Raw genomic sequence first — 19,152 nt, forward strand, 5'->3', positions numbered from 1 at the left:
CAAAATTTAATTTTCGCGGCCAGTCTCATGATTTTTAATTTAAACTAATTTTATTCAGTTATAAAGTACAAAAGTTACGACATGCTGGCGGTTTTGCACGCTTTGAACACGTTTCGCTCGGTGATTGCGACAGGTCGCACCGCTGTCTACCGCCCTGCCACCAACATGCGCCAACTGGTCAGTTTCCAAACACCGAAAAAAGCCTATTTAATCAAATTTCAGACCTGGGACGAGGAACTGGCAACCCTAGCCCAGAGATTTGCCGAGCACTGCGACCAAGAGGCCAAACTCAACTTGACAGTTGGTATAAAAAGCGACCAAAATCACTCCAAATGTACAATTTTTATGCAGACAGATTTTCTGTGGGCCACATAATCATGACGAGCAAGCAGTTTCCGATCGGCTGGGGCAACCTCCAGCCGCCGCATTTCATGTGGCTGATAAAGAGGCTGTTTGTCCAAGCCTTTGACTTCAGTTACCTCCTCAAGGACATCCCTCGCTGGATTCCCACCCCCAATGGCGACTACTTAACTCAGGTAACCAAAAATCAATCCACCAGAGTTGCAAAAATTGCATTTTAAAATGCAAACCCGTTTTTCATGAATTTTTCTTATTATTTGCTCGTGACCTCGACTAGAAAAATGGTCAGGGAGAAAGTTTTAGAGAAGTTGAGTCAGCAAATGACTGTTTAAAAGAACAAATCTGTATGATAGTGATAATTTTCACCACTCTAACCGCAAGTTTTAGATTTTCACATGCACAAATTGGAATAAATTCATTTCTTGCTTTTGAAATTGATAAACCTGGGTGGTATTAAGCAGATGCAACCCTGGGATGAGTACTTAAAATCTTTTTGCTCAATGTGAAGGCAAAACAACCCTTTTTAATTAAAAAATCCAGAAAATTCCCCATGATTCGGTTGTAGTTTTCAAAAATCATTCAAATTTCCAGCTCATCTGGGCCAAATCTCACCTGATTGGCTGCGGATACTCCCTCTTCATGGAGGAAAAGACTGGCGTTCGCATGCTCGTCTGCCTCTTCGGGCCCAAGTAAAACATTTTAATTAAAATTTCAATTAATTTCATTTTTATTTCCGCAGAGGGAATATAGTGAATGCAAGCGTCTATGAGGAGGGCTTTCCCAATTGCAACGTCCCCTCCAACTACTACGAGGGTCTGTGCACCGACCAGGCGGCCAACCGGGCCTTTCAACCCATCCCTTGCGACAACAGCACTTTTGCCACCAAGTACAGGGTGCTGTGCGCCCCTCGAGACAACTACCTTCGCTGGATTTCAACTGGTTAGTAAAATTGTGAGATTGTTATTATTTTCTTTACTTCTGTCATTCAGGTTTACCGTACCTGAGGACGCCATGTGACGAGAGTTTCTGGCGCAAAATGTTCTACGCGACCGTCTCTGTGGTGCTGATGACCCTTCTGGCGCTAGTGCTTGGCGCCTTTTTAATTTACTACATCAAGAAAAATGTTTTCATCGTGTGAAAATTGCCAAAAAAATAGTCTTAATAAATAAATCATTGTTTGTTAACTATAACAAAGCTAAAAACAACAATCTGGAAAAGAAACCTTTGTTTACAAAACGCGGAAGATGAGGGTTCTGACGAATCTGTTGTTTCTGACGAGCCTGATGGTCATGGCTGAGGAAAAAGACGGCGTCAAGACGTGCCACGACGAGAAGTACGCCAAATATCACAACCACGTGATGTGCCTCAAGCCGAGAAAGTGCTCAGGAAAGGAAATTTGGAGTAAGGGTTGCCGAAATTCTCGTAAAACTCACTGAATGAGATCCAGCGAAATGATCAAAACTAAGCCGCCAACAGATGGTGCCACCGTATAATTTAATTAATTTAATTTTAAAGATTTTTCGCTTCGATTTCAGACTCAATCTAGCTATTTTGCATTCTTCAATTAATTTATTTTCTTTTGAAGTGCTGAACACCAAAATCAGTCCATCCAATCGCCGTAGAAACGTTGGATAAGGTTTTATATCTCAAAAAATAATTTTTCACGATTCTACGGCGATTGGCTGAACCGATTTTGGTTTTCAGCTCGTCAAAAGAAAGCATATTAAGTAAAGTTTGCACGGTAGCTAGATTGAGTCTGAAATCGCAGCGAAAGTGCCTTAAAATTAAATTTACTGTGAAAGTATACGGCGGCGCCATCTGTTGGCGGCTTCGAACACAATGGTCTTTAACTGGTGTATTTAATTAGAAAATCCAGTTAATCAGGAGTCACCCTGATTTTCAGGAAATTTAAATCAATTTTGTTTATACAGCGGTAGAGACGGGTGAAGACGACAAATTGGCTATACTACACACGTTGAACACGTTTCGCTCGCTGATTGCGTCAGGTCGAACTGCAGTTTACCGCCCAGCTACAAACATGCGCCAACTGGTCAGTTTCCAAACCCAATTAAAATACCATTTCTAATAAAATTTTAGACTTGGGACGAGGAATTAGCAACCCTAGCCCAGAGATTTGCCGAGCACTGCGATCGATATGCCAAATTCAACTTCACAGTCGGTGAGCAGCGTATTCCAAAGTCAATCAAAATATCTAAATTTCTCGCAGAGCGATTTCCGGTTGGTGAGGTGATAATGACGTACGAGGAAAAGGTAACCTTGAGCAATGTACAACCACCGCACGTGCTGAAGGTGACGAAGACCCTGTTCGTGCGAGCCTTTGACTTCAGCTACCTCCTAAAGGACATCCCCCGATGGCGGCCCACCCCCTCTGGCGATTACTTCACACAGGTGACAAAATTTCTTAAGAGATTAGAACGAAATAATTTAATTGCCTTCATTTTCCAGCTTATCTGGGCCAAATCTCACCTGGTAGGCTGCGGATACACCCTCTTCATGGAGGAAGAGATTGGCGTTCGCATGCTCATCTGCCTCTTCGGGCCCAAGTAAGGGTTAAACACCGTCTTTGACAAAGTTTCTGAGCACACCAGTCGATTCTTGAGGGTCGAAATAGGTAAATTGGGTATTTCTTCCGAACAAAAAGTCCAGCGCGACGTGCGAACTTTTTTCCCGCCAAAACAATATCGAGGACTGCGCATGCGTGAGAGCTGGTTTGAGCACTTGCAGAGAGACCGCCTCTACGAATGACTTCTATGTCAGATCCAGCCAGCTCTCACGCACGCGCAGTCCTCGCATATACGTTTATTATGTTTTGGCGGGAAAAAAGTTCGCACGTCGCGCTGGACTTTTTGTTCGGAAGAAATACCCAATTTACCTAATTCAACCCTCAAGAATCGTTTGGTGCGCTCAGAAACTTCGTCAAAGACAGTCTTTGAAGAGGCAACTGAAATTTTCTTCCTTTAATTTCGAGAATTAAAATTAAAAGGCATGTATATTTTTCAACAGAGGTAACGTGGCGAATGCGAGCGTCTACGAGGAAGGCGAGCCTGAATGCGACGTCCCTTCTAAACACTACGAGGGCCTGTGCACCGAGCCGGCGGTCAACCAGGCCTTTAAACCCATCCCCTGCCACCAAGAAATCTTCGCCTTCAAGTACCGGGCACTGTGCGCGCCTGACAACTACTTCCGTTGGATCCATTCTAGTATTTTTATTGAATTAAATATGGAGAATTTATTTAAATTATTTAATTAATATTAATCAGGTCTGCCGTACCAGAGGAAGTTTTGCGACGAGAATTTCTGGCGCAAACTGTTCTACGCGACCGTCACAGCGGCACTGACCACCCTCCTTGCCCTAATGCTTGGCACCCTCTTTTATTTCTACCAGAGAAAACTGTTTATTGTGTGAAGCGTTGATCTCATTAAATTAAAACCCCAACAATTTGCAAACAATTCCGCAAACAATAGAAATAATTAAACGGATGAGAAGTGTTCATTGTTGTCGTGAATCCGGATCGAGATTGACAGGTTCTTCAGCAGGATGCGTTCGCGGAATTCGCTGCTACTGCTCATGGGCCTCGTGGGCCTTTGCTGGGCCTGCGTTGACCCCAAGTATGCGAAGTACGATGGGAAGAATCACGTCATGTGCGTAAAGTCACCAGACAACTGTCCAAAAAGGAACATCATTGGTTCGATTTACTTCTTTCTAATTTAGTAAAGCAATTATTTCTATTTTGTTGTTTGTTCAGAGCGTGAATTGACGGATCACGATAAGAGGTCGTTGGTTTATCTATTTAACATTTTCCGATCGCTCGCGGCCACAGGAAAACTAAGTGGATATCCCCCTGCCATGAAAATGGAGCAGCTTGTGAGTTTCCAAGTAAAATCTCTGAAAATGCAAGCAAATAAATTATTTCTTTTAGACCTGGGATGAAGAACTGGCGACCCTGACCCAGAAAATAGCCACCTTCTGCGATAAATTGGACCAATTTGACGTGACAGTGGGTAAGAATACAAACTTTAATGTATGTGAGAGAGGAAATGACGACATGTTTAAATTCGCAGATCGCTTTGATGTGGTTCAGATTCACGAGGAGTTAAAAAAGCCGTACAACGCGACGGCGCCAAAAGACAAAAAGTTGCTCGACATGGTCTTTGACATCTACAAGCGCGCTTTTGACCAAACGTATCCCGCAAACAACTTGGCAAATTACGACCCATCGCTAAATTCGAAAAAAGCAGGCGTCCTGACGCAGCTCCTTTGGGACCGCACCAAATACGTTGGATGCGGATACAGGTTCCACGTCTACCCAAGATCTACTGGATACCGCAAGCTCTTCTGCATCTTCGGCCCAGCGTAAGTTTTAGTTATTAGTCCAGGCCAGCAATTTTGATATTCGACTTGAAAGGAAAAATTTGGCTTCACCACAAAATCAGTTTTAATCAGCCCCCCTTCCAAAGACTGGAATTCTAACACTCTAAACCCTCAATTCCCGATAGAAAATGTGGAAATAACTTCTTTCAACTCGTAAAAGGATTCCGTTTGAACGGTTTAGCCGACTAGAAAAACCCTCAATCATCTAACTTTCTCACTAGATGAATAAATGTGGACTTTAAACCTTAAAATTCATTGATATGAATAATTTTCCGATCATTTCATCCATTTTCGACCGATTTTCAGGGGCAACGTGAAGGGGGAGCCAGTCTACAGTGCCGGCGAGCCCAACTGCGAGAAAGAGTCGGCGGAGTTTCCAGGATTATGTGTGACCGACGAAGCGGAGCAGAAGTTCTTGCCGCTTCCTTGCGAGGACAAAGATTTCAACACGAAATACAAATCGGCACTGTGCACGTCTAGGTCGGAAGTGTACAAATGGATCGGAAAAGGCTTTACGAGCAATTCCTGGGTCTGCAATGACCCCAAGTACGCAAATTACACGGATTTGAACCACGTCATGTGCAACGAGTCGCCAAGCAGTTGTACCGGAAACATTATCAAAGGTAAAGGAAGGATAATAAATTAAGAAACCCGTTAGTGTTCCAATCCTCCGATAGATGACGCCACCAGTTAGCTAAGATTTAATTATTTTTAACTTTTGATGTTTTTTGCAGAGCGCGGATTGACGGATCACGATAGGAGGGCGTTACTCTACTTCTTTAATATGTTCCGATCGGCCACGGCCACCGGAAAACAAAGAGGATATCCCCCAGCCAGCAACATGCAGCAGCTCGTGAGTTGATTCCCAATTAAAATAAGTAAAAATGCCAGAAACAGAATTTTCTTCCAGACTTGGGATGACGAACTGGCAAACCTAACCGATAAAATGTCCTCTTTTTGCGATATGATTTTGAACAAATTTGACTTGACGGTTGGTGAGTATTAAATTGTGGTTTTCATTTTCCGATAATTCAATAATTCAAGCAATCCTGGCAATTTGCAGATCGCTTCAATGTGAGTCAGTTCCTCGAGGAATATAGAGAAGAATACGACCCGGCAGAGGCGAAGGACAAAAAGATTTTCACAATAACTCAGCGTGTCATTGAGAGCGCTTTTGACAGGGATGTCTACCTTCCAAAAAACTTGGCTAGATACTACGAACCGACGGGAGAAAAAAAATTATTGGCGGACAGTCTCATTCAGCTCTTATGGGACCGCAGCAAATACATCGGCTGCGGATACTGGTACCGGCACCACACCCCTTGGCCATCTTGCCACCGCCTTCTCTTTTGCGCTTTCGGCCCAGCGTAAGTTTTCTATTATTGCAATAATAATTAGTCGGTTCCTGAGGATATTGAAAATGATGAGCAATTTTAAAATAGTTAGAAATCAGAGGGGAAAGATCAAACCTCTTATTAAATTAGTAAAAAGAAATGCTCAGACCGAACTAGCAACTGGTTTCTCACTTCCGGTAGCTGAAGGGTAGCCAAGTGTGTGTTTTAAAAATAAGTCAGTGATTATTTCCCGTTAAAGACCGTGTTTGACGAAGTTTCTGAACCCACCAATCGATTCTTAAGGGTCAAATTAGGTTAAGTTGATCATTATTTCGACCAAAAAGTGCAGCGCGACGTGCGAACTTTTTTCCCGCCAAAACAATATGAATGCGAAAACTGCGCATGCGTCAAAGCTGGCTGGATCTGCCAAAGAAGTCATTCGAACATTCGGTCTCTCTGCAAGTGCTCAAACCGGCTATCACGCATGCGAAGTTCTCGATATTGTTTAGGCGGGAAAAAAGGTTCGCTTGTCGCGCTGCCCTTTTTGGTCGGAAAAATATCAACTTATCCTAATTCGACCCTCAAGAATCGATTGGTGCGCTCAGAAACGTCGTAAAATATTTTTCTCCATTAATTTCAGAAATGTAAGCTTTCAATCTTTTTGCTGACCATTTTCAGGGGTAAAGTGAAGGGCGAGCCGGTGTACAAATTCGGCAAGCCGAGCTGCGAGCGCGAGTCGAAGGAGTTCCCGGGATTGTGCGTGACCGAAGAGGACGAGAAGAAGTTCTTGCCGCTACCTTGCGACGACAGCGAATTCAATGCGACATACGGGACACAACTGTGCACGTACAAGGAGGAACAGTCAAAAAGGATCGAAGCGGAAAATAGCTGCCATGACCCCAAGTACGAAAAGTTCAAGGATCGGATCCACGTAATGTGTGCCGAAACACCGGCCAGCTGCCCCAAAAAGAACATCATCGGTACTTTCACTTCTTAGTTAGACTCTTGAATTGTTTAGACACGGAATATTTTGCAGATCGCAACATCACGGACTACGATAAGCGAGCGTTGGTTCACACGCTGAACGTTTTCCGATCGCTCACGGCCACCGGACAAACAGGTGGATATCCCGCGGCCCTCAACATGCAGCAGCTCGTGAGTTGATTCTCAGTCAGTCAAAAATCGTAGAAATGTAAGAAACCGAATTTATTTATTTCAGATCTGGGATGAAGAACTGGCGACCCTGGCAAACAAAATGTCCACATTATGCAATCATTTAGATCAATATGACGTCTCGGTTGGTGAGTACTGCGCCAGCCTATTTGTGAATTCTCAAAACTCCCTGGCAATTTGCAGATCGCTTCGATGTGAGCCTGTTGCACGAAGAAATAATCGAGAGCTTCGACTCGACGACGGCCAAGGAGAAAAAGATACTTGACATCGCCTTGCAAGTCTACAGCCGCGTCTTTGACCGGACCTACCCTGCCAGGTTCTTGGCCCAATACAACTCGTCGCTCAATCCGGGCAAAGCGCACGGCTTGACGCAGCTTTTGTGGGCCCGCATCAAGTACGTCGGATGCGGATTCAGGTTTCACACCGACCCTGCAGATACCGCCTACCGCAGGCTCGTCTGCCTCTTCGGCCCAGCGTAAGTTTGTTTTCTTTTGCAACACTCTTGGGCCCCCCTCCCACGACTGGAATTTCAGGGGCAACGTGGAGGGCGAGCCGGTGTACGAGATGGGAGAGCCGGACTGCGACCGCGAATCGACCGAGTTCCCCGGGCTCTGCGTGACCGAAGAGGACGAGAAGAAGTTCTTGCCGATTCCTTGCAACGATTGCGATTTCAAATGGAAATATGGCGAGAAACTTTGCTCATCCAAGGAGGAAATGTACAAATGGATGGGGGAAGACGTGCCCTTTCCCTACATCAACTGCTGGGATAGCTGGTGGCGCCGCCGTGTTCGCAAAGCGCTCTACGCCTTCTTCATCAGCGCCATCCTTCTGGCGTTTTGGCACGCCTACCTCTCCGATAAGCTCTGCTTCCCGATCAGGCTTGTCCTCGTTTAGCCCCACGGGGGACGTGATTTTGTTATTTCGTAGTTTAATTTCAAAGATATGAAGTGGTTAACCAAACCAGCTCACCTTGTTATCGTTGTGAGAAATAATAAATGAAGGGTACATAAAACTTTGATTTTTCTTCAGAGACAATTGAATCAAATAGGATGTTTCCTTCGACTGGGCTTTTTGGTATTTAAAAAATGCTAGATTTATTAATTTGCGCCGTGAAACCGAAATGTTCGGCTTCGAAACAGCCCGAAAAGGGGGGCGTAACCGAGGGAATACAATATGGCGGCGCACTACGCCCCCTCAGAGCGGCGATCATGTGCATTCTTGCCTGCCGTGTCCACGCCGCCATATTTTCTGCCCTTAGTTACGCCCCCCTCTTCGTCAACTGATTTCGATTTCAAGCATTAAAAAATCGGCCGAAAAATCCAGTATTTTTCAACACGAAAAACCTCGGTGCCAAAATTCAAAGGGAACATTTATCCCTATTAATGAACGTTTAATCATTTTTTATGCTTGGTTTGAATTTCTCTCGTTGGGTGTGCGAAATTTCGGGCGAATTTCCTTGCTGGTCAGGTGATGTAAATCACGATTTTCAGTATCGAAAGCTCCCTGCTCTCTACGGGTTGAGTTTATTTTTCCTCGCTCTACATACTACTCCGTTGTTTTGTAACAATTAATTTGAAGTATAAGCTCTTGTAGGGTTTGCGAGGGTTTATTTTTAACCCGCCAAGGAAAAAGAACAACGCACTTCTTCTTAGAAAACGGGGAAAACCGGCGTCTCTGTGCGCGTGTAGGTCGTTCTTATAGCAACGTGTGTGTTGTCAGAGATAATCAGAAAATCAATACATCCGATGTTACACCGTTCTGGACCAGAGAAAAACTGAAGCAATCGAAATTTGGATTAGAAAATCGTGAAATAAGCCCTTGGATAATGATAATGCCGGGCCGGTTTTGTGAAAGGAGGCGGCAGCGAGAGAGGTGGAGAGTGGAGAGGCAAATTGCACTTTGAGCCGGCCAATTTGAATAACGAGGGTGCGTCGGCCGGCCCGGCCAAATGATCTGGAAAAACGGCAAACGCGTCCGTCCGAGCTCCAAATCTCGTTTGTGTTTGTCTTGCCCCGCCGGACGAAAATGGACAAAGTCGCCTATAACCCTCCGCACGCCATTGCCCGATCGAGAATTCTATTTGAGAGCGCTTTTATTTATTAAATTTGCGCAGCGAAGACTGTGCAAATCATCCTGGAATATTTAACCCTTTGGACAGGGTAGCAAATCGAATTACGAAAGGGATGTGTTTCCCGAAAAACTGTATATTAACAATTTAAACTAAAAATGATAATCACCGGGGGCCTGGTTGCGATCTTTGTTTGTTCTTGCCGGTCAGAAGTCAATATGGCGTCTAAATAATGGAGGCCAATCAGGAGACAGTCCAGCGGCCAATCAGAAGCGTCGAAAAAGAGGCGTGCCGACCTAATAATTTCATTCGCGCGTATTTTGTTACGTTTCCATCAGCCTGATGCGCCATCTAACGATCGATTAGCGAATTTCCGGGCTAATCAGCTGTTATATATATTAAAGAAATAACAACAAAAATATTGACTGAGCCGAAGTATTTTTAAGATAAATTTTCGTCATTTTACGTTTGTTACTTTCCCGCCGTACAATTCCAGACGCTATGACTGAAAACACACCCCTTTGCCTCTAATTTGTTAAGTTTAAAGTTAAAAATGAACTTGAGGTGCGCAAGTATCAAACAAATACATTTTTTATAAAAGGTGCAGATCAGTTTCAGAGTTGCGCATTAAATTAATTGCAATTAGCCCTGAGAGAGCATTTCCAAGGATTTTCAAGCCGTACCGAGTCTCTCAACTAATTATATTCACAGAAAAAATGCTTTTCTCGTTTTACGGAGAGAAAGGAGGTCAGTATATACAGCAGTTTTCGCAAGTACGACGAGGCTGCACTTCGTCCTCTTGCTTGTAAAAGAAGAATTTTCATTTATTGCTTTACACGGTGCAACGAAAGACGACTTTCCTTTTACGACGGACGAGTATCATATTATTTTTCCCTCCTGCAGCTCCGCCGACTCGCCGTCGTGCATTTGAATTTATTTTCCGATATTTTCTCCGCTGTGAGCTGATTGCAAAAGGGAGCAGACACAGGTTTATTTGCACAAGTGGCGCTTAATTAGTTGGGAAAGCTGAGTCGCCGTCGTCGAAGCTCGAAGCTGCTGCTGCTTTGTCCGCTGGAGCGCGAAACGCGAATATATGCGAAACACGAAACGCCACTTGTGCTGCACAAACGCGCGTTATTCGTTGCGATGCTCGGTTCGCGGGGCGCAATTATTATTGCCAGAGAGCCGCGAGCGAATGCAGGCGGAATGGAAATATGTCTGCGCGCTGCTCTCGGCCCCAATTATCAATTCATTCTCGGCTCAAAACTTTTTGCCAAACTCCAAAAAGGACGCTCGCGAGAGGGAGGCAGGGAGGGAGCCGAGAGAGAAAAATGGCCGGAGACTCTTGTAAATTGTTGTTTCTCTTCAAACTTTTGTGACAGCTCTGCTGCAAAAATGCCCAAGGGACCGTGAGAAAGACATTTCGGGATCACAGGTCTCCACTTTTCGTGCAGGAAATCAAGATTTTCGCAGGGAATTTTTAAAAAAAAAATCGTTGGTTTCCCGAATTTATTTTAACGGTTCGAGATTTTCCAAATTTTTTTGGCACAAAAAGCTTGTAGTTGAGTTTTAATTTTACCAAAGATGATTATAATCAGGTTCAAAAGGTCAAAACACCAAACTCAATGATTTAGGACAATTTCTGGCGTGTTTTAACGCGTGATGTCACGTCAGGGTCGGACCCTGAAGGTTTTACTAGACCACAAATGGTTTAATTTAGATACCCTAGGCGTAATTATCGCGAATGCCTTTACGAAACTTGACCAGTGTACATAATCCAGAATTTCACGGGCTACATTTTGAACAAAAAAAAATCGAAGAAGGTCCAACTCCCTGAAAAATCGATATTTTTTAACCTTGACCTTTGAAATGCGACTTTTTTGTAGATTTAAGTTGTTCAGGATCAAAAAAGGAGGCATTGTGGCAAAAGATTCAGGATGATTTCTCGACTCAATCAAAATTCCCTCAATTTTTTACATTTTGGGGGGTTTGTAAAAATTGAAGAAGGGGAACGCCCCTTTTCCTTGACTTTAAACTTGGAATTTACCCACCCCTTACAATATTTTAAGTCAATCATTAATTTGCTAGTCCAAATTCACCTCGAACTGCTCCAATTTAATTATATTTCATTATGTAACCATTCTTAGAAAGGTAATTGTACTAAAATTTCGTAGTGTTTCCATAAGAAACTGGGCTTTAGCAAGTTTTTTGCAGGATTTCAGCTGATTTCGATGATTCCAGACTATTACTTGACGTTTTTATTAGTTTAAATGGCTATTAAAATGCACAATTCGTGCTCATTTAAAGGTCCCGCAACGATTGTAAGCTGAAAAAAATTGTTTTAGACGAGAATAATTTTTTTGGACATTTTCCTACTGCCTTAAACATTCGCCAACTGGAGATTGTACTTTTCTGAGCAAATTCCTCGGTTCTCGCTCTGGGCAGAAACTGCAGCGCGGCTGTGGTCGCAGCGGCGGCGGCGGCGGCGAGTCGTTCGTCGTTAGTTGGTTGGTTCTTTCGAGTGGCGCCGAGCCAAATTCCGCCGCACTGAATGCACGCGCTCGTTCGCATTATTTGTCGTACTAGCCGCGCAGACAAAAACACGGCCACACTTTTTGCCAAGACCAAGACAAGGCGAACGCGGCCATTTCACCTCTGCGAACGAATTAGAGACGCAGTTTCCAGTTTGGCTTTTGCTCGGAATTCATTTTGCAGGCGTATCGCGCCCGCGGGGCCACTCGAAAATTATCGGACGGCCGGGATTGCACCGATATGCTCGAATGGAGCGAGTTTTTTTTATCGGAGCAAAACGATTGGAATGAATTTTATTGCTGATTACCATTTTATTGCTCGGTAAATAATTTTTTTCTGATTCGGGAGGAAAATTAGCCTAAACTGGTGCGTTTTTGCAGGGAAACATTAAAAATTGGCAAATCGGGTGCCAATATGGAAAATTTTAATTAGAAAATTCTGAAATTACGCAGAAAAAGTGTTTAATTTGGCGTCGCTTATGTTAGAGGAATTTTTCTCGTAATTTTAGTTAACATTTTTGGCAAAAGATTTGATTCAAAACAAACAATAAGCATTATTGAAAGTATTTTTTGACTAACCCGAAGGTTAAATTTCTCGAAAACAATAAGGAACAATTTAACACTATGAAATATCCACAAAAGTCATGAAATAACTTCAAAACACGATTTAAAATACACTGACTGAGGTCTTCAAGCTTTCCGAAAATGTTCCGTTAAAATATTAAAATGGTTCTTTTGCTTAAATATCGATTTTATTGCGCAATCGACTGGAAAAATGTGATTCCTGGTGTTAATTTCATCCAGTTTTCTCGACCCATCGTGCCATTTCAGTTCTCTGAAGCGTTAAATTCATAATTTTTGCGGCCAAACGGGAATCTAATTCATTCTTTTTTCCTTTTAAAAAAAATAACGTATCAATTTTCAAAGTCAACAGATTGATCAAACATCTACAAAGCTAGGAGGCGCTCATTCCACTTGGAAAACTACCGCATTAATTATGAAAACGAAGGCAATATTGACATTCAAATCGAAGAAAATCGTAGAAGAGATAAACCAGGCATAAGTCATGATTTGCATTTCATCGAAGCAGAAAATTAAGTTTTCACCGTCTGCTAATTAATGTGAAGCTAAAATCGAATTTTTACACGTTAGGGAATTTTTGAAATGCAAAATTAAAAATATGATACCACATTAAATTCGACTGTTGCTCCAAATCGATAATTCCTTTAATTAAATCTATCGGGACAAACTTTAAATTATTTAGCAAACATCCGAAAATGCGTTTTACACCAGGGTTCACAAAAACCAGAATTTTTCCCGAAAAAATGTTTTTTGCATTTTTTTCATGTAATTTTGCGTACTTTTTCCGAACGACATGCTATTTTTTAAAATAACAATTTTTCATGACGGATGACTGAAAATAGGGATTTTAGAATTCAGAATAAATGTCACTGGTTTCACCAAAAAACCGAAAAATGTATCTCGTCGTAATTTTCCTAAATTTCTAACATTTTAAGGCGCGAAATATGACTTTTTATCGGGTTAAATTCGGAAAAATGCTGAATAACTTAAAATTATTGGTTTTTTCCGACTGATTTTAAGCGCAAAAATCCATTGGCAAATTTTTGCGCATTGCAAAATTGGCAAACCTTTTTCTGAGCGGTAATTAAAGGTAATTTTGACCAAATCAATGTCATAATTGTCAATTTAAAAAAATATGATCAAAATTCCCAGCTGTATTACTTCTTAAAATTCAGAAAAGAAATTTAAAATCAAAAGACACGTGAATAAAAATCAGGTTTCAGTCACAAACCTTTCGTCATCCTTATTTCAGCAGAAACACTAATCACAAACTCCTGACAATCAACAGCACCTTTCGCCAGGACACAACCGGACAAAATTTCAGGGTGTTTCAGGGGTGGCACCGACTGCAGACATTGCAGACTCACCGAGCGAGCGCGGAAGATCGGGACTGCGGGCAGCCGGGTGTCGAGTGTTGCGGGTTGCGGCTGCGGATGCGATCAGGCGTGGCCTGCTGGACCGACTGACTCGAGGCTGCAGCTCCGCTCTCTGCCTGCTTGCCTGCCTGCCTGCGCCCCGACCCGCCACACATGCGCCCTTTCCACCCCTGCCGCCCGCCCGCCCGCCACGGCCCGAGCGAATTCTCACCCGCGCCCGCCGCGCACAACAATTTATTGCGTTTCGCCTGCAGGTGACCCTCTGTTGCAACGCCAGCCGCAATTAGCCCTCCTTTACCTGCTCGCCTAATTCCTAATTTTGTGAGAAAAGACAGACTAAATAATCCCCGCCGAACACGCGATATTATCCAATTTGTTAACAGCTGATATTTCTGGTGTTCTTTTAAAGGTTCAATTCAAAAATAAAATTATTAACTTAAAATATTTGAAAACGTCTTAAAAATTGCTAATTGCATCGAAAATATCATAATATATTTAATTAAATTTGGACCAAAAAATTTAATTTTTGTTTCTACCAACGGGGGCCGGCTTCTTGCTACGCGCAGACATGGCGTCTGGAAACGTACGGCGGGAAAATTTATCATCCAAATGGCTTCAGCATTGAACATTTGTGTTGATATATCCATACTAACAGCTGATTAGCCCGGAAATCAGCGAAATCAACCGTTAGATGGCACGTCAGGTTGATGGAAATGTAACAAAATACGCGGGAAACAAATTATTAGGTCAATTTTTGACGCTTCTGATTTTCCGCTTGACTGTCTCCTGATTTGCTGCCATTACTTCGACGCCATATTTAATTCTGACTGGCGGGAACTAAAATAACAGATCGCAACCCGGACCCCGGTGGGAATTTCGGCTGCGCAGAAGGTTTTAATTTTGGTCACGCATGCGCAGTAATGAGTTACGGCTTCCCTGTGAGAACAAGAAGCGATCTGAACCTACTGCGCATGCTTAACATGCGCACAAATTTACTGCGCAGCTTTAAAATGGGCGAATAATCAGACAACTATAAATTTCGACGCCATATTTATTTCATATTTCTTACCGGCGGGAACCAAAACGGATCGCAACCTAGAACCCGGTGGTTTCTATGAAGTAAAGCGCACTTGAAAATTTCGCGCAAACATGGCGGCGATTGGGATCCCAGGGGGCCAGATTGGGGATTTGTCAGCCGTTCTCGCAGTGTTTTCGAGCGAAGCGGGCAGTGGAGGGGGCGAAAGAACACGTTTTCGTCCCTCCACACACAAAGATGGAGGCAAATAGCGCACATTTCCCGCATTTCTTGCTACTGGAAGGACAAATAGGCGGACGCCTCTGATTGGCTGACCTTCAAATTCCAGCTCTCTATTGGTGGAGCCTTCTATTTGCGGCTAATACTTTGAAATTTAATTAAAAAGAAACCAAATTAAATAAAAATCATCAGTGAACCACGTGAAAATTTTTCGAAACAGAGTCTATTCGAATTTTGGAAAAGAAATAATTTACATATTTCCCTCGTGATTTATGCATTCGCATTTCCAAAATGGCGTTTTGTAGAGTCTAATCCATGAGACCGGCATCATGCGTAACGTTTGAAACGTCTTTTATGTGAAAAAAGCAATAATTTTTAAAATATTTGCCTATATCATATGTACAACAATCGCGCTGGTAATTTTAAAGGTTGTTTTCGTGGTCGTGAACAGTTACATACCGCCCCATGAACAATCGGCCGGAAGTAACCATTTCCCAATTTTCCAACCTCCCTGCTCGGATTTCAAACAACAACCGTTAAAGTGATCCAAATCATGCAATAAAAATTAAAAAACGTTAAATTTCGTGCGTTTCCTGTCTATAAATAGCGCTACTGTACCTACCTTTTGTCGAAACTTGGCTGCAAAAATCTTCAGCTCTTGAAAAACACTTCACACACACGATTCACGCGTCCGAAGACTCCGAAGCACTATTGTCCATGTCCGTCCGCGTCTGCATGGTCCGTCAGTCCGGAGTTCGTGACCAGAGACAAGCGGAAAACGATGCACACACTCCAAGACTCCAAGTAATCGCGAATCACTGTCTTTGTCTTCGTTTGTTATGATTCATAGGAATTTTTCAAGCCTCAGGTAAGCGGGTCGGCCGAGACAAGCAGTGTTACAGCTTGTCAGGACCCGCAAATTTCCTTCTTCTCTTATGGTGTCAGCTCCTTTACGTTCCCCCCAGGTTCCCCTACGCCGCCGACACGCGTGCACCAGCCGTGCACCGCTCTCCCACTCCCCTCCACCGCCTCACTCACTCAAGGACGTGATGTGACGTCACGAAAGAACCAACCAGCTGCTGCGTTGTGATTGGCTCATTCTCGTCTTGCCAAAGAATTCTCCTTTGCATAGTCAGAAACCGCGATTTACGAGAATTTCTCGAATTTCTCCGATTCTCCTTTCCTGTTTCAGAAGCTTTTATTTTAATCACGTCCGTGCAAAAGATGAGGAATGCAAATTTGAAAGTCGCGCGGCGCTGTGCGAGTGCGAGCGCAATAAGGAAAAGTGCAGATTTATTTTAATGGCTCTCAGGGAGAGGAAGTAAGTCGCGGCGGCGCGTAAATTTTTCGACGAGAGTGCAAAAGTTTTGACCTCTTTCGCTGCCGCGCCCGCTGCTTGCTCGTCGTCTCGTAAAACTTTTAGCATACATATTCGCTTGCGGGGCTGAATATGAAGGAAATTCGCACGCAGTCAGTCAGTCAACCCGTCGCTGTCGGTTTCAAAGGGACCATTTGCACACACAACCAGAGAAGAGAGAGAGCGACGAGCGATGCATTCGACCGCTCTTGCTGCGTGTCGCGCGAAGAGCGAAGAGGGTCCTCGAAAATCCATTAAACTTTGTCCAAAGGCTAATTCAGCCGATGCTTCGCCCTCGATTTCAGCGCATTCTGATTCTGCAGCTCCACTGCACCCCTCCAAATGCCTCTTGACCCATTTTCTGCCCTGATAACAGGATTTTTTACGCCAAATAATCTAATAAATTCTTACTGTCGACATTGAAGTTATCTTTTTGACGATTGTTGCCTGGAAGGAAAAATTATTTCAAAACATTGATGGAATTAAATTAAATTAAAACTCTGGAGGCATGGTAGCGATCTGTGTTGGTTCCCGCCGCGCGGTCAAAAGTCAATATGGCGGCCAAATTATGTAGACCAATCAGGAGACAGTTCAGCGGCTAATTAGAAGCGTCGAAAAAGAGGCGTGCCGGCCTAATAATTTCATTCCTGCGTATTTGGTTACATTTCCATAAGCCTGATGTGCCATCTAACGGTCCGAAATAATGGAGGTCAATCCAGCAGCCAATCAGAAGCGTCGAAAAAGAGGCGTGCTGACCTAAAAATTTCATTCCCGCGTTTTTTTGTTACATCGACATCTAACGGTTGACTCGCCAATTAACGGGCTAATCAGCTGTTTGTAAAGAAATATCAACAAAAATATCAGTCAGCTTGAAAAGTTCGCTCATTTTGAAGCTGCGCAGTAAATTTGTGCGCATCTTAAGAATGCGCAGTGAGTTCAGATCACTTTTTATCTCTCAGAGAGGCTCAAACTCATCACTGCGCATGCGTGACTCAATTTAATAACTTCTGCGCAGTCGTAGTTCCCACCGGGGGCCAGGTTGCGGTCTGTGTTTGGTTCCTGACATGCTGTAGTCAAAATCAATTAAAATCAAATTATAAAAAAATTGAAATAAAATTCAATTAAACGCGCTTTCCCCGCAAAATATAAAACAGCTGTAAATTTTTGATAAATACTTGTGATTTTAGACATGTGTAAATCAATTAAAATTAATAAATTTAATAAATCCAGCTGCGAATTTTAGACATTTTCCGTAAAAAATGTGATTTTGATTCGGTTGTTTCAAAGAGATTTGCAATCTTCACATTTTAATTCATCGATTTTTCTCATTTTTGGTGTCTATTCAAAGTAAAAATAAGTTCCGCTGGAAAAATCAAAGTTATTTTCCCCCAAAATAAAAAAAAATATGAAATGTTGAGAAAGGTGTGCCGGAGTTCAAGCGCTTTCGGCTCCCACTGGATCCACACGGAGGATAATTTATGCATAAAGCAACAAGGAAATTCTAGAGTTTTGCAGCATCGAATCCTGTTTAAAGAGAGGCCCAGGTCTTTAAGGAACTAAGCCGTTTCTCAATACATTAGAGGCTTTTAATATTTTATTTTATTTTTCAGGCTTCTCTTCAAATGAAAATGAAGATAAAAACGCTGCGTTGTATACAGCCATATAAAAATTCGAGAGTAGATTTTTGCGGCTTGCTACCCGAGGGAAATCTGCCGGCCTTGCGGCACTTCGACAGTTCTCTCTCTCGCTCTCCTGCGACAATGGACTGGACGTATATTATATAACGCGTGGCCTTGCCCTGCCGTCGGCGGAAATATTGCGCTGATTAACTCTTCGCATCATTTGACAATATTGATTGACCTGTGCGCACAGCAAACACAAACGCATGCACACTCATCTGGGTCACGCATAACACTTTCACGTTCAGATTGGCACACCAACATGTAACACGGGTGCTTCATTTCTTAATTTAAATCGCTGGAAAACAAAAAAAAATATTAATTTCTCTTTTTAAAATGCTTTGATTATTTTTTAAATAGATTTACCAGAATTTAAATAATCAAAATACCGATTTTTTCTATTAAAGAGGATCAAAAGCCTGGAAACCAAATCAAATTTTATCTAAATCAATTCATTCATTATTTTTAGCTTAGAATTTTTAAGTTTTCTCTAAATTAGTTGGGCGTAGAACTAAAATTCGGACACCGTTGAGTTCACCTCGTCAGGTGGAACAACTTTCCTACTGACCTGAAAGTGGTAGGTCAACGATTAAGGTCACTAAAACCAAATTTTCAAAATGGAATTCAAGTTTGAAAATTTAACATTCAAAAGTTTTAAATTCTAAGATAGCCATTTTGTATAGCGTATAAAATTAGGTTAGAGAAGTTTAAATCTAGAATGGCACGTGTCCTGAATTTTTTTTAAAAAAAATAAAAACTTCAAAATTAGTGCTTTTTCAGGTGTTTTAAAAAATGTTTAAACGCCTAAATCTCAGGTTGTAATGGTCAGATTTTCAAAAACCGCACACCACTAGATTGGTATCAACCTCCCCTAGATAGCTGAAGTAGTCTAAGTGTGCCAATCCTGCAACCCCTTTATTGCACCCCAAAAATCTTAAAATTTTACAATTTTTTTTGTTTGCACCTCTCTTTACGCAATGGGATTTATTGTTTATCTACCTGACACTACTTCATTACATCATAAAACGTGAAGACGAGTCGAAT

General features: G+C 42.6%; 2 protein-coding genes and 1 long non-coding RNA gene across 3 annotated transcripts in view; 2 read left to right on the forward strand and 1 right to left on the reverse strand.

Annotated features, from left to right (window-relative positions):
* wry (weary) overlaps positions 1-13,897 on the reverse strand; it is a 372,986-nt gene extending 359,089 nt beyond the window's left edge. Inside the window, exon 1 of the mRNA XM_065479078.1 lies at positions 13,809-13,897. The gene's annotated coding sequence lies outside the window, so the exon portion shown is untranslated. The remainder of the gene's footprint in view (positions 1-13,808) is intronic.
* Positions 2,641-3,517, forward strand: LOC135937920 (uncharacterized). Its single transcript, XR_010574573.1, has 3 exons — positions 2,641-2,769; positions 2,827-2,924; positions 3,385-3,517. It is a non-coding gene; the product is annotated as an uncharacterized LOC135937920 (long non-coding RNA).
* On the forward strand, positions 4,428-7,754 carry LOC135935781 (uncharacterized). The gene is made up of 7 exons (XM_065478339.1): positions 4,428-4,735; positions 5,060-5,376; positions 5,817-6,120; positions 6,766-7,067; positions 7,124-7,242; positions 7,307-7,388; positions 7,444-7,754. Exons 1-7 carry the CDS (start codon positions 4,428-4,430, stop codon positions 7,737-7,739), a joined length of 1,728 nt encoding a protein of 575 aa, XP_065334411.1. The 3' UTR covers positions 7,740-7,754.
* Positions 13,898-19,152: the final 5,255 nt, after the last annotated feature.

This window comes from Cloeon dipterum, chromosome 2 (genome assembly GCF_949628265.1).
Source record: "Cloeon dipterum chromosome 2, ieCloDipt1.1, whole genome shotgun sequence".
In the NCBI taxonomy this organism is placed as follows: domain Eukaryota; kingdom Metazoa; phylum Arthropoda; class Insecta; order Ephemeroptera; family Baetidae; genus Cloeon; species Cloeon dipterum.